The sequence below is a fragment of the Nelumbo nucifera genome, chromosome 4 (genome assembly GCF_055504915.1).
Source record: "Nelumbo nucifera cultivar China Antique chromosome 4, China Antique-T2T, whole genome shotgun sequence".
NCBI classification, from domain to species: Eukaryota; Viridiplantae; Streptophyta; class Magnoliopsida; order Proteales; family Nelumbonaceae; genus Nelumbo; species Nelumbo nucifera.
Genome location: NC_142652.1, coordinates 49,769,512 through 49,785,318, shown reverse-complemented (window position 1 = coordinate 49,785,318; position 15,807 = coordinate 49,769,512). Strand labels below are relative to the sequence as shown.

Sequence of the window (15,807 nt, the reverse complement as noted above, 5' to 3'; positions counted from 1 at the left end):
GGAGCATTAGACTGTTGTAAAAAACATAGTCAAATACCTTCAGAGGACAAAAGAGTTTTGTCTTGTCTTCAGTGGCAGTTCACTACAGATCGTCGGGTATACTGATGCTAACTTCCAATCAGACTCAGATTTTAAAAATTCTACATCTTGTTACATTTTTACGATGAGGTCCTGTGCAGTTAGTTGGAAAAGTAGCAAACAAGGGTCCACAGCAAATTCCACGACACAAGCCAAGAACATTGTCATAAGTGAGGCTGCCTAATGAATGAAGTTGTTAATCTTAGAATTTGGAATCCTACCATATCACCCATTCCATTGTTGTGTGACAACACTAGATCTATGGGAGATTGTTGGTAGAGGGGATGTTCAAATTCAGAAGGTAGCATCAAGGGAGAATGTGGTGGACTGATTAACTAAGCCATTGACATAAAAAGTGTTTAAGAAACACGTGGACAGTATGGGACTCTCGCTTGTACCCGATTGGACCTAAGTGCAAGTGGGAGTTGTTCGACAATGTATGCCCTTAACTCCAATCAGATTGATGTAATTACCCTTAAATTGGACACTTATGAGAGTCGTGTTAGTTTAGAATGTTCTCAGCCGTTAGAAAGACTTGGGGCAGTTTATCCTACCAAGGCTGACATTGATGTGCTGCCAAGAAGATTGGGGCAACTTGTCTCAGTTGTCAGGGTTAGACCCAAAGCACATGCAATGTGTGTTTTTTCGAAACATTAAACCCAAACCAATTTCCAGTTATGCCCTGGACCTTAGAGATTGATGGGCAAAATTGGAAAGTTACACCTAATCCCTAGACTCGATTATGGTACCGCACTGGGTGTCGGATTGCGTTGTCTTTGATATGTCAATTAGTGGGATCCTTCGGGGGTTAAAACTTGGGTATGTTGGGGCAGTCTAAGAATTCACTCGAGTAGATGATCATAGTGACAGGATCAGACCCTTTGTCAAACAAAGTGAATGATCGAGACTACACTCTCTCTGATGAAAACCAAAATTGTCAACAGTTGATTTCAAACTTGTTTGAGATTTGTTTTACAAAATATATTTATATATATATATATATATATATATATATATATATATATATATATATATATATATATTATGTTTTAAGAAGAAGGTTTGCAAAAGGTTTTAATTCTTGGGACCCATCTGAGCAGAGACCATTAAGGGCTGAAATGTTAAATGTAAGAGACCATTTAGGGCTGTTTTACCTGATGGTATATATCTCACTTAAGTGTATTGTCCTTGGGCCTTCATAGGATCGTTGAGCTCAATGACCAGTTAATGTAAATGTTGGGCCCATTAAGAGCCCATACTGATGGACTCAAGGGTTCACTATACTTGATAGTGAATTCGGCCAGGCCTTTTCACAGAAGTTGGGCCGAACATATATGGGCTTATGTGAGGTCATTGTTGGGGTCCACGCCATACAAAGAGACCCAAATGGGCCAACAACTATTTAGGGTTGTGATCCACTTGCTTAATAGGCCTAAAGCCGATGATTAATCAAGATTAATCAAGATGTCACTTCTCCCTTTTAGTTTATGATCTGGTCTAGTTCGGTGCAAGAATGATTTTTGAAAAGTAGTTTTTCTAAAACTAGGATTACGATTCCCAGAAGGGTAAAAGAAAATTTTTGAAATTTTGCCCAGCCATCTAGCATTGTTCGGCCATCCATATGATGGATTTCCCCATCCTTCAAACATTTCTCAAGAATTTATTCTAAAGGAAAATGAGAGAAGGAGAATCTTCATCAAAGGAAAGGATTGGAAAGGGACATGTGATGGGACCAAAAAGAACCCTATTTTTATCCCCTAATATTCACTCTTTTACATTTATTTAGCATTTAAACGGACTCATTACTCTTGTACTTCGATTCAGGGCAATAAAGAAGGCAATTGGAAGAAAATAGGGCAAATCGGGTGATTTTGCACAGTTTCGGTGACAGTCAGTAATCTGGGCCTAACTCTCAATTCCGGACTCCGAATTGGACAATTCAAGAAGCATTAGAAAGATGAAAGGAAGGCCCACAACTTGTATGTTTTGGGTTTTGACTGATTCGGCCTGCATAGAGTAAGAAAATGAGCCCAAATTCGGAGCAAGTTCGTAGTCAGGCCCATTTCACAACTTAAGCCCAACTCGTAGAAGTACCTTTAAGCAGCCCAAGTTTTAAAGCAGCCCAACTCGAATTCAAGAGTTAAGAGTCCGAATTTTGAATGTAATCTCCAGGGAGAGAGTCTTATTAGATCTAAAGTCTTGAATGTAATCCTAGAGAGATAAGAATATTGAGATTAGATCATTAGATAAGAGATAGGATAGGATTTGTTCAAAGAAGATCAAGACTCCCTAAAGATAAGATGATCTCCTAGAAGGAGTTGGAAAACAGCCCTCTCCTTTGGCTATATAAAGAGGGGGGCGAACCAGCTCTAGCATCACTCATTCCAAGATCCAAAAGATCATCAAGAAGACCAAGAAAGCTCAAGAAAGCAGTTCGGCCATGGAGAAGCAAAGCAGGGAGATTGCGCAGATCATAAGTAGCTAAGCTTCTTTTTCTGGTTCAAGGGGGGAGGTTCGATTGTGTCATTGTGAGGTTCTGTAGTTAATTTATTTTCTTGCTTTTTAATTCAAGTATTCATTGATTCTTGAGCATATTTTTAGTGGATGTTAATGTTAATTAGTTTGACAAACTGAATTAATGTTGATTTTCCTACTGCTATCTATGATTTCGGTGATCCGTAATTGTCACGAATAATGGTACAAGTAGCAACTAGGTTGAAATCTTTTTGGGTCAATTGTTCGTGACAGCCTTTGACCAATGTTTTAACATGGTTCAACCTAAAAGGAATTGATGGAACAAGATTCAGTAATTGCAGCTATCTCAATTATTGTTATTTTGGTTTAACTGTTTTCACAAATCTTAATGCTATCCCTGTTTAACATGGAACGCTATCGTACCTAGTTGAGTGGTGATAAGTGTTGATCGAATGCTGGGTTTGGTCAACTGAATCAGGAAAACACAAGGTTTATTATGGCTATCCTAATAAATCTAAGGTTAAATGCTTGAATTGTGAGAATGCTGAAGTATACCTAGGATCGATGGCCAATCGATTCAACCCGAACCCTTGAACCAGAATTCGGTAAAACTGATTTTCTCTTGTTTAAGTTGCTATTTATTTTCTTTTCTTTTAATTTCAGTATTTAAATTCTCTCACTCAATTACATTACCCATTCGGCTAAGAGATTATTGATTTGCTCCCTGTGGGATTCGACCTAGAACCACTTTTACTGCAAATATTTTATTGTGGGACTAGTATTAATTTTGAGGGCTTCGACAACCCGTCAACATGGAAGCACAACACTTATTGGATCAGCTCAAAGGCAACAAATGGATACATAAATTGTGAATTTGGACTAATCATCTTAAATCTAACTAAATTACTATTATTTTACTTTTGTTTACTCTTTTTGTCTATTGCTTTCTTAGGTCACATTATGGATTATTTTGCTTGATCAATGCATCTTGGTAGACACATGGGCAAAATTGGAAAATTACACCTGACCCCTAGATTCGATTATGATACTTCACTAGGTGTCGGATTTGGCTGTCTTTGATATGCCAATCAGTGAGATCCTTAGCGAGGGTCAAAACCTAGGCATGTTGGGGCAGTCTGAGAATTCACCTGAGTGGGTGATCATAGTGACAGGATCAGCCCCTTTGTCGGACAATGGTAATGATCGGGAATGCATTCTCTTTGATGGAAACCAAACTGCCTGCAGTTGATTTAAATCGTTGGAATTTTGTTTTGCAAAATTTATATTTGATATATATATATACGGTTTCAAGATGTTTGCAAATGATTTTAATTCCTGAGATCCATGTGAGTGGAGAGTGCAGCACTGTTCCTTGCAGCTGAGGGAGAGATCATCTCTTGTCGGGCAATGCTTGATCATTATGGGTTGGGAGGTTAAGTGTAAGGCCATTTAGGATAATATCTGATGGGCTAATCTTGCACCTGCCCACAGTCCCTGGGTTTTTATAAGATGGCTTGGCCCAGGGACCACCTAATGTAAGTGTTGGGCCCATAGGGTCCATATGATGGGCTCAGGGGTTCACTGGGCTTCTCAGTGAATTCGGCTAGGCCTTGTAATAAAGGCTGGGCCGAATCCATGTGGCTGGTGTGTAGATCAATGCTTAGGTCCCACGCCATACAAAGAAGCCCAATTGGGCAACAGATTAGAAATTAATTAAGCACTGATTATTTAATGGGCCAAAAGCCCATTTCGAATTGGGCTGATATGATCACCCACTTAAAGGGGCGGATTTGAGATTATGGTTAACAAAAAGATTGGGTCTTTAACCTAATCCACTCTAGAAGACCAAATTCAAATCAGATTTGAATATGGTAATCTCTTGATAAGATCAGGATTTATCTAACCTAATCTACAGATAAGATTAAGATCATCGTCTATCCAGATGCTGATTTGGATTGGGATAACTCCTAATTAGGAGATTTCTTAATCAAGAAGAAAAGAGGAGAAACCCTAAGAAAGAAACAACAAAATTCGAACCTAGGGATTTTGAGGAAGAAATCATCCTGCGAATTGAGATAAGATCTCATACACACTCCAGAGAGAAGAGAAGCATTCTTCACCATCTTCATCTCAGGAATTCTCCTCCAACCGCCGCCATTCTCTGAAAAGATTCGATCTTTGAAGAAAAGAAATCAAGAAATCAGTTCTTGATATCATAGAACTGAAAAGGTTCGATGCACAGTGTTTCCAGAGGATTCTTTTGAAGGATTCAGTGTGTGGGACGCACTCTGCTGGTTCCGTTCCACATATTGTTGTGTCATCTTCAGTAGGAGCGGATCTTGGTGTCCTCTTTGGGCGTGAACACCAACTTTGGGAGATACTGCTTGTCTGGATCAGGTATAATTCCTCACTTGTCTTTTGGTTCAGATCTGGTTCGATTATGGTTCAAATAGGATCCTTGAATATTGTATTCTAAATTTCGGGAATATGATTCCCAATTGGAAGAAGGTAGGAAATTTTTTAAATTCGCCCACCCATTCCGCAACCTTTTTGGCGTCCATACGATGGTTCCTACCATTCTTTCAAGTCTTTGGTTCTCTTGAGGTATTTTAGTACGTTTTTTAAAGTTGTCTAGTGCTCTTGTCCTAGGTTGGATTGATATCTACTCACAACACTCACGGCCTGTGCAATGTCCGGCTGAGTGCACAACATGGCATACATGATGCTCCTTATGGCTGAGGCATAGGGAACCTCTTCCATGTCCTTTATCTCCTTAGGGGTCTTAGGTGACATTCCTTTGGAGAGAGTGACTCCAAGCCTGAAAAGAATGAATCCTTTCTTGAAGTTCTACATGTTGTATCTTTTGATGATCTTATCAGTGTAAATATATTAGGACAATCCAATTAACTTCTTTGATCTATCTTTATAGAGTCAAAGCCCCAAGATGTAAGAGGCTTCTCTAAGATCTTTCATGGAGAATTACTGTGAAAGTCATACATTCACTGTGTTTAACATTCCTACGTCATTCTCAATGAGCAAAGGGTCATCTGCATATATAACCAAGAATGTAACATTATCTTCCACTGTCTTTTTGTAAACACATGGTTTATTCGGATTATGCTCGAAATCAAACTGTTTGTCTATTAACTCAAACCAAACTAGTTTCTTGAAGCTTGTTTTAATCCATATATGGATCTATTCATCTTACACACCATGTGATCCTGACCCTTTGCAACAAAGCCTTCTGGCTACTTTATATAGATATCTTCAATAAGATCTTTATTCAGGAGTGCAGTTTTGACATCCAACTCCTTGGTAGGACACCAGTTTCAACCTTGTTAGGATAAACTCTCCAAGTCTATCTAAAGGCCGAGAACATTCTAATCAAACATGAGTCTATTAAGTGTCCATTTTATGGGGTAATACACAGAAACATACCAATATCAACATGAAACAACAATGTACTTTATTCATTTACATATAAATGTTTATGTACATCAAGCTGATTGGAACTATGGGCACACACTATCTAACATAATTTCAAGTGGGTTAGTACAATTCTGTTAGTGTGATCATTGGTTTGTTGATTGGTTCACTACAATAAATTTGGCTTTTAGCGACAGTTTCGAAGGTGACTAAAGGTCAATTAAAGCGGCCGCTATAGACTAAATCGGTTACCGCTAATAAGTAAGGCGAATTGGGATTTCTCCTCCTCTATCCTCTCTTTCATTCTATTCCTACCATCTTCATCCTTCGTACTCTCTCTCTCTCTCTTAAAGTCTACAATGAATAACAAGTGTAAGAGGTAGGTTCTGTTAGACAATTTATGCTCTTAGCTCCAATCAGCATGATGTACATTATGACATTTATTGTAAATGAACAAAGTACATATTTGATTCATGTTATTATGGTGTGTTTCTGCGTAATACCCTTAAACTGGACACATATGAGACTCGTGTTAGTATAGAACATTCACAGTCATTGGATAGATTTGGGGAGATTTATCCTGCCAAGGCTGTCACTAGTGTACTGCTAAATTGGATGGGGTGGTTTGTCTTAGCTGCCAGGGTGAGACCAGAGGTACACGCAACGTGGGTTTTCTTGAAACCCTGAACTGGACCAAAATTCCAGTATTGCCCTGGACCTTGGAGATAGATGGGCAAAACTGGAATGTTACACTTGACCCCTAGACTCGATTATGATACTGCACTACGTGTCGGATTGGGCTGTCTTTGATAAGCCAATCAATGAGATCCTTAGAGGGGGTCAAAACCTAGGTATGTTGGGATAGTCCAAAAATTCATCTGAGTGAGTGATCATAGTGACCGGATCATCCCCTTTGTCGGACAAAGCGAATGATCGGGGATGCACTCTCTCTGATGGAAACCTAAACTGCCGGCAGTTGATTTCAATCGTTGAAATTTGTTTTGTGAAACATATTTATATAGAGATATACATATATATATATATATATATATATATATATATATTATGGTTTCAAAATGTTTGCAAAATGTTTTAATTCCCAGGATCCATGTGAGTAGAGAGTGCAACACTGCACCTTGCAACCGAGGGAGAGGTCTTCTCTTGTCGGGCAGTGTTTGATCATTATGCGATGAGAAGTTAAGTGTAAGACCATTGAGGGTTATACCTGATAGGCTAATCTTGCATCTACCTACAATCCTTGGGCCTTCATAAGATGGTTAGACCCAAGGACCATTTAGTGTAAATGTTGGGCTCATTAAGAACCCATAGTGATGGACTCAGGGGTTCACTATATTCAGTAGTGAATTTGGCCAGGCCTTGTAATAGAGGGTAGGATGAACCCATGTGGCTGATATGTAGATTGATGCGTATTTGCTACACTAGCAAGTGCACTACCCGCACAAGTAATAGAGTGATGAACAGAGTATCGTTCCCACGAGGACTCATGCAGCAACTACTAGTAATATATCAGCCATCTATTATCTGATTAGCTGAAATTTAAATCTAATTCAAATATGAAATCCTAACTACAAAACTATCTTTAAAACATTGGATCAAACACCTTGCATGCAAGTTGAGGAGACAAGCTAAATATGCATAGAAATTGATTTAGCAACTAGTTCTCTTAGGCCATTCGAGTAGACTAGGATTCTGCCTTGGTTTGGTGAACCCCAAGGCAATGAACAGCCTCTCTCAAACGCATGTTCAATATATGCATGAGTGGTGGTCCTTATATCTCTATCAAGGATCTAATCATCATGCATGCATTAAGATCTAACAATTATAGGGCTACATTTTAGCTGGATAAACATCAACTCAGTTGAATGATCACCAACCAAATTGTGCAAGTTATCTCTAACCTTGCACTCAGTTCAGTTCTTGATTAGCAGATCTGAAATCTTAGAGTCTTTCTCAAGCACTCTGGGATTTCCAAAAAAGAGGAACAATTCGGCCAAACTGGATTAAAGTTACCTGAATTCTCTCTCAAGTAATTCAGATATAACAATTTCATGATCTGAAATTACAGATCTGAGATTACAAAATAGCAATTCGGACATTACAAATTCATGATCTGAAATTACAGAATAGCAATTCAGCTATCAGTTCTACAATTGAATTTTTAATCAAGAAACATCAAGATTGCATCTACTCTACTCGAATGATCATACAAAACAAATTACAAAATTGAAATTACAGAATCCATGCTTCCATTACAGCAAGAAAGGAAAATTGATGGAGAAATTACCTAAATCCTAGCTGAATTCGATTACCAAATGTGCAGAAATCAAGTGAGAAGGCAACCTACATCTCCATTGGCTTCTTCTCCTTTCGAATTCAGCTTCTTCTTCTCTTAAAGTTACTTGAACCCCCTTCTCTTCTCCTCTCTTGTGCCTATCTCTATCTTCTCTCTTTAAGAATTCGAACTCAAGAACTCAAGGAGAGTTTGAAATCAGGTATTGGACCCCCTTCTCTTCTCCTCTGTTCTCCTTTTATAGCTTTCTCTTCAGCCCCTTTCTCCCGTCTAGAAAGTTCTCTCATCTAGAAAGTTCAGCAGTGCGGTTCTAGATAATTCGTGCTCGATTTTGACCTCGATTCCATCCATGTCTATCAATACTCAAAACATGAAAGTTCTAGAATTTTTCCTTCTCTTTCCAAAGCATCTTGAATAATCTCAATCGGAGTTCAGATGAGAGAGTTATGCCCAAATTACTACGCGGTGTCGAAACTGTCCAGAATTATCCGATTAACCTTGTTTTTCACTTAACGCCTCCTTTCTCTCTTCTAGAAAGTTTCCCGCCTTTAGGCTCCTTGGGCTGCACTTTGGGCAGCTCTTGAACTGCAAATGGGCCTCCTTCTTGTCGGGCCGAATAGGCTCCCTTGGAAGCTTCGGTTGTGCTCTCTCTTTTGGCTCTCCCAAAGAGTGTTGCATGGGCTTCAAGGGCCGAATAGCCCTCCTTTGACCTTTCGGCTGAGCCTTGCTCCCAGCTAGGCTGTATTACCTCCAATTTAGCCTCTTGTAACCTGGTTTTATGTTCTTTTTCCCTTAGACTTGTGCCCTTTGATAATTTCCTGAAATCAAGTTAAATTGGGGTAAGAATTCACACAAATCAGCATCAAAACCATGCTTAAAACCTCATAAACTATGTGTAAATTGTGCACTCATCATCGATCAATGATAGGGTCCCACGCCATACAAAGAGAGCCAAGCTAGCCAGCATTAAACAGGAAGTGGGCCTGAAAGCTTAATGGGCCTAAAAACCTATTTCGAACTGGGTTAATTAGATTAATTAAATAAGGGTGGATCTGGGATTTGGATCAGTAGATAAGATAAGGGATTATCCTTATACACTTTAAGAGTCTAAATCCAAATAAAGATTTGGATCAAAGGAACTCCTAATTTATTAGGAAAACTGATTTTTATCTACAGATAAGATAAGGGATTTGGATTAGGAAACTCCTAATGGGATTAGGAAATTGTCTCTTTAAGGCTATAAATAAGAGAGCAGGGCGAACCTCCAAAGACACATTCGCTGAATAAAGAGAGAAGACAACACAGTTAGATTGCTCTTGCCTTCTGCTCTTTTTCTTCCTGCTCTTGCCGCCCTACCCTGTTCGATCTCCAATTCTTGGACTGGATCAAGATTTGATCTTGATATTGTTTCTTGCTAGAAGAAACAATTTAGAAGTTGTGCTCATTGTCTTATTCGATTCTTGCTGAAAAATCACTAGTTCTTGGTGAACAACTACCTGCTGAACCTGCCTCACCCAAAGTTGTGTCATCTTCAGTGGAGGGAGGATTTGGTACCCTCTTTGGGAGGAGCATTCTTGCATGGATTCCGTATCAGGTATATCCCTCCCTTAATTTTCTTTCAGGTTTGGCGTGGTTTGGTTACAAGAACGAACCTTGAAAATGTTGTTTTCTAAATTGGAATAGAATTCCTGGATGGGAGTAAAGAAATTTTTGAAATTTTGCCCAAGCTTCCTATAGGGTTTGGCCATCCATACGATGGATCTCCCATCCCTTCAGTGGTATTAGAGCCAGGTTCAAGTCTTGAACCAAATTAGAACAGATCTGAGCCTATGCAAATGGGCAGAAGGCATTCTACCCGATTTGCGTAGTTAGCATTTTTTCTGAGAATTGGTTCCTAGATTATGGGCAGATGATATGGAAAATAAATCTTTATTATTCTCAAAAATTTATAGAATTGTTCTATGAATTTTTCTTGAATTTTTTGGTTGCACATGTGATGGAGATAGAATCTTTGTGGTGCCAAGATTGGCACACCCTACGATTTCTCTTCTATTCAATTCTGGTCTATAAATATATATATATATATATATATATATATATATATATATATATATTTTAGACAAATTGTATAGGAATTTGATGTGATGTAATAATAAAAAAAATTAGGTTCTTCTATTTTATTTCCATCTAGAGATCGTTGAGGCGCGCAACAGAGGAGAAGAAATTTTCGTAGAAACAAGTTCTGCGATTTGCGATTTTGCAGATATCGATTATGCAATCTGCGATTAACTGTTCTTAGCAGGTTTGCAGGATATCCAAGAAACCCACTGATTTTAGTATCTTGATAATTTGATTATCTTGAATTAATTTATTTTCAGATCATTATTCTTGAATTAAATCTTGAACTCGACACCAAAACGTGGCCCGATTTACACCAGATTTGGTCCAAACTGGTTAGACCAAATTGATGGTTCGATGGGGTTGGCTTTTCTAACCCTAATTCAATTCAGGCCAGAGAGTTGATGGCCCACTTCAATCTTTAATTTGGCCTCTGTAAAACCTAATTTTAAAATAATAATGACTAAATCAGCCCTAAATGATTATTTCGATTGGCCCGTTCAGCATCATGCAGGAGTTCCAGGTAATCCCAGGAAGGACTTCTTACCACGCTCACTTGGGACGCCCCCTGATACACGACTTGGCCCTCGTCCCATCGGCATATCCTCAGTGCATCAAAGCTAGATACCGGGGGCAACCACTAAGGATCCTAGCCACCAGGGGCCCCTTCTACAAGTCTGGTGGGTCATTGTGACACTAGTAAGTGCATTAGCCGCTCAAGTAATAAAGAGATGAGTAGAGTATCGTTCCCACAAGGATTTAGGTAGCAACTACTAATACTAAACCAGCCAACTCTTATCTGATTAACCGTATACTACAATTTATTCAAATATGAAATTCTAAACTACAAACTATCTAATAGGCATTAGTTCAATCACCTTGCATTCAAGTTGAGAGAATAGGCTAAAATTACAAATTCATGATTCAGCAATCAACCCTCTTAGATCATTCGAATAGAGTATGATTCAGCCTTGGTTTGGTGAAATCCCAAGGCAATGAACAGGCTCTTTCAAGTGCATGTTCATCCTATGCATGAATGATGAATCTTATATCTCTATCAGGAATCTAATCATTCATGCATGCATTAGATCAAACAATTCAAGGGCATCAATTCAAATTGAATGATTACCAACTGAATTGTGCAATTTATTTCTAACCTTGCATTCAATTCAGTTCTTGAGTAGTAGATCTGAATTTCTAGAGTCTCTCTCAAGCCCTCTAAAAATTCCAAGAGGTTAGAACAGATCGGCCAAGCTAAATAATGAATGTCTAAATTCTTTCTCAAGCAATTCAGACATTACAAATCTCAGATCTGAAATTTCATATCTGGATTTGTAAGAGAGCAATTCGGACCATCAGTTCTACAATCACTTCTCTAATCAAGAAACATCAAGGCAGATCTAAACCATTTGAATGATTCAAGAAAACTTAATTACATGGTCTGAATTTACAGCATTCAATCTCCATTACAGCAAGAAAGAAAGAAAGAAGTAGAAACTACATGATCTAAAGTTGAATTCGAATTCAAAGAAAACAAAAATTGAGCAAAAAAGTAACCTAGATCTCTCAATCAAGCTTCCCCTCCTTCGAACTCACCTTCTTCTCTCTTGAATGCTTGGATTTCTTCAGCTCCTTCTTCTTCTTGCGCCTAGCTCTCTCCTCTCCTCTTCTTGAATTTCAAACCCAAGGGACTAGGGAGCTTTGAACTCAAGCAATTGAACACCTCTCTCCCTTCAAGAGACCTCCTTATATAGGCTTTCAAGGAGTCTAGAAGAAGAGAGCAATGGAGGAGCAATCGGTCCATGCAGCCCATGCTACACTCTTTGGGAGAACCCAAAGAGAGAGCCTAGCAAGAAGGTTAAATTCGGCCCAGCAAAGAGGAGGCCCATTTCAGCCCAAGAGCAGCCTAGAGTGCAGCCAAAATATGCTCAAAACTCAGCTAAGTTGCAACCCAAAGTGCAACCCGAAGGGAGCAGGGGGCGGTAACTTCTAGAGGCTTCAAGAAGGAAAAAGGGGGCAGCACTCTAGAAGGTTCAAGAGGGGTGAAATGCACCCAATTCTAGAAGCTTCAAAAGAGCCTAGATTTATGCCTTCTTTTTCTTGAGTTGGTTGCCCCTGAATTCTGTCTTGAAATCAAGCTAAGATGGGGTGAAATTCAATCAAACTGGCATAAAATCCATAGAAAAACTGCATAAATAGTAAGTAAACCATGTACTCATCAAAGTCAGGGACACCTACAGGATGCCTTTTACTTCATAGAATTGGCAAACGATGGTGAGACGAGGATAGCCAAGGTCAAAGGAACAAAGTTGCTTCATCCGCTAGAGAGCAAGCCTGCGGGCAAGAAGAGAAGTAGATGCGTCCAGATGACGGGGAGTGACGAAAAAAACTACTACACCATCGTCAAAGAACATGAAGACGATGAACCACCCGCAGCCTAGAAGGCCATTCCCGAAGTATGATTCAGTTATGATATATCTTGTTTAACGTAGCCTTATCGCAACTTGTACTCATAGCAAAATTCCTTCCCAAAAATGTTAATCTCTATTGTATGACCCATTATTGATGTTTTCTCAAATCAAGTACACATCTATTTTCAAAAAGTCATTATAATCCTCTAACGGAAGGCTCTAAGTATTGTTTCAACTAGCACCGTTTCACTACATCGCAAACCAACATCACTACATTAACATCATCAAACAATAATTCAGCCCTTGAAAATGAAACAAAGGTAGAACACCTGACCATAAACTTATTAGACACAAAACCCTAGAATTTGAGACAAATAATAACGTGAACCACGACAGGAGTTGAAGGAGGATGCCCTGGATTACTGCGATGAAGTCAGAGCACCTCCCAGGTGCATGACAGATTCCATCGACATAGTAGAAGAGCCATAAGAAGAGATCAATCTAGCGGCTGATGGAACAGACAAAAGACCCTTATACATATCCGCCAAGCTGGCAGTCGAAGACAAAGAAAAACTTATCGTGCTCCTAAAAGGTAAATTTACCCTTATCACAAAAACCTTAGAACCCAAAAATAGTTTAACCCGCACTTTTCCACATAATTTCAGGATGTATTCGCCTGGTTATACGACTAGATGCCGGGATTAGACTTAGAACTCGTTAGACACTCCCTGTGTATAGACCCGAAATTTCGGCCGATAAAGCGGCCGCAGAGGATCTCCATGCCAAAAATAACCCTGAAGATCAAAGAAGAGATTGAATGACTTTTGAAGGTGGATTTCATCAAATCAATAGCACACCCTCAGTGGTTAGCCAACGTATTCACAGTAAAGAAGAAGAACGGACAACTAAGGTTAGTGTCCTCCCACCTAGTCCTTTAGCAATAACGTATCACCCAAATACTAATCCCACGTTATCACAAATGTTGTGTCGACTTTAGGGACCTAAATAAGGCTTGCCCAAATGATGAATTCCCTCTACCCAACATGGAGGTGCTGATAGACTCCACTGCAGGACATGAGCTTTTCTCCTTCCTAGATGCTTACAGCAGGTACAATCAGATCTTCATGGATCACGTAGACACACCCCACACAGCCTTTAGAACACCGATAGGAAATTTCTACTACAAGATGATGCCTTTTGGTTTGAAGAATGTGGGGGCAACATACTAGAGAGCGATGACTAGCATCTTCCACAATATGATACACAAAGAAATCGAATGCTATGTGATGGCATAGTCATCAAAGCAAGGAAGAAGAAGAATCACTCTGAGGTTTTAAGGAAAGTCTTCACCCAATGTAGGAAAAGCAAGCTAAGGTTAAGCCCACTAAAATGTACATTCAGGGTATAATCAGGGAAGTTCTTAGGCTACAGAGTAGATCAGATAGGGATACACATGTCGCTAAGGTTAAACCCACTAAAATGTACATCCCTAGCCTCTCACATGTCGCGCTGCCACTCATGAAGCTAATTAAGAAGTCCGCCGAGTTTAGATGGATTCAGAAGCACCAACAGACATTCAAGCAACTGAAAGTAGCACTCGCTAGCCTCGCACATGTCACGCTGCCACTCATGAAGCTAATTAAGAAGTCTGCTGAGTTTAGATGGATTCAGGAGCACCAGTAGACATTCAAGTAACTGAAAGTAACACTCGCTAGGGCCCCGACAATGTCATCACCCAAAGACGAATGACTATTCAAAATATATATCGCAACAGGGTCAGAAGCCATAGGATACTAGCGCAGGAGGATGATAATAGAGTGGAACTCCTGATATATTGTGCCAATAAAACCCTTAAACCAACTGAGAAAAACTATTCCCACATGGAGCAGCATTGTCTGGTGCTGGTCTTTGCCACATAGAAATTCAAACACTACATCCTAGGGCAAAAAGTGAGGCCCATTGCATGGAATGACCCAATCAAATTCTTCATGGACAGACCTCCCCTCTCTGGTAGACTCGTCAAGTGGATGATGTAGCTCAATGAATACACGATAGAGTATACCCAACCGAGGGCCATCAAGTGCCAAGAAGCGGCGGACCTATTGGCTGCTTTCCCATCAAGCATTGACTTTCCCATATCGGATGAAGTACCTGGAGACACATCCATGATTGCCATGGCTGAAAGTAAAGAGTGGGTCCTGGCCTTCGATGGGAGTAGCACTAGCACTTCAGCTAGTGCTAGAGTAACCCTAACCTCACCTAACGGACAAACCTCCGCCTACTACTTCAAACTCCAATTCCCCTGTTCACATTACATAGCGAAATATGAGGCCCTGGTCCTTGGGTTGATCAAAGCAATAGAAGCCGACGCAAAGAAGAAAAAGGTGATTGGTGATGCTAAAGTAGTGATCAGGCAGCTTGATAGAAACACAACAGTAAAAGAGGTGACCATCCGGCCGTATAGGACCCTGATCCAGAGGTTGGTCCGCAACCTAGATGTAGACTTAAATCATCAAAATAGAGCCAAAAACAGGTTTGCTGATGCACTAGCCACTTTAGGGACCAAGATACAAGCTAGCACAAAGCCAATAGAAATCACCATTCAGCCAGTCGATAAGCAATCAATCTTCACTCTAAAGGATTGGGTAGAAGATGAGCATGAAATAATAATGGATGATTGGATATATGAAATAATCCAGAAGCTGAACGGTCAAACCATAGGGACACAAGATATCAAGCTAATCGCAAAGTTTCAGCTTGTGAATGAAGAACTGTACCATAGAGAGCCGGATGGAGTAAGGGCAAGATGCCTAGGGAAATCAGAGGCTGAATCAATGTTGAATGAAGTATACATGATCAATTGCGGGGATATCACAAGTACCCTATTCCAAAGACTACAAAGGTTAGGGTATTACTAGCCTGCGATGAAGAGGGACTCTACCAAGGTGCAACTGGAATGCAATAAGTGCATCCCATAAGTGGATGGCA

General features: G+C 39.7%; 1 protein-coding gene across 1 annotated transcript; it reads left to right on the top strand.

Annotated features, from left to right (window-relative positions):
- The first annotated feature begins 14,993 nt into the window (after positions 1-14,993).
- On the top strand, positions 14,994-15,737 carry LOC148792272 (uncharacterized). The gene has a single exon (XM_088903773.1). The coding sequence runs from the start codon at positions 14,994-14,996 to the stop codon at positions 15,735-15,737; it is 744 nt and encodes a 247-aa protein (XP_088759899.1).
- Positions 15,738-15,807: the final 70 nt, after the last annotated feature.

What these genes read in the sequence shown, in the direction of transcription:
- LOC148792272 (XM_088903773.1), top strand. Translation starts at nt 14,994, where the DNA reads ATGGCTGAAAGTAAAGAGTGGGTCCTGGCCTTCGATGGGAGTAGCACT.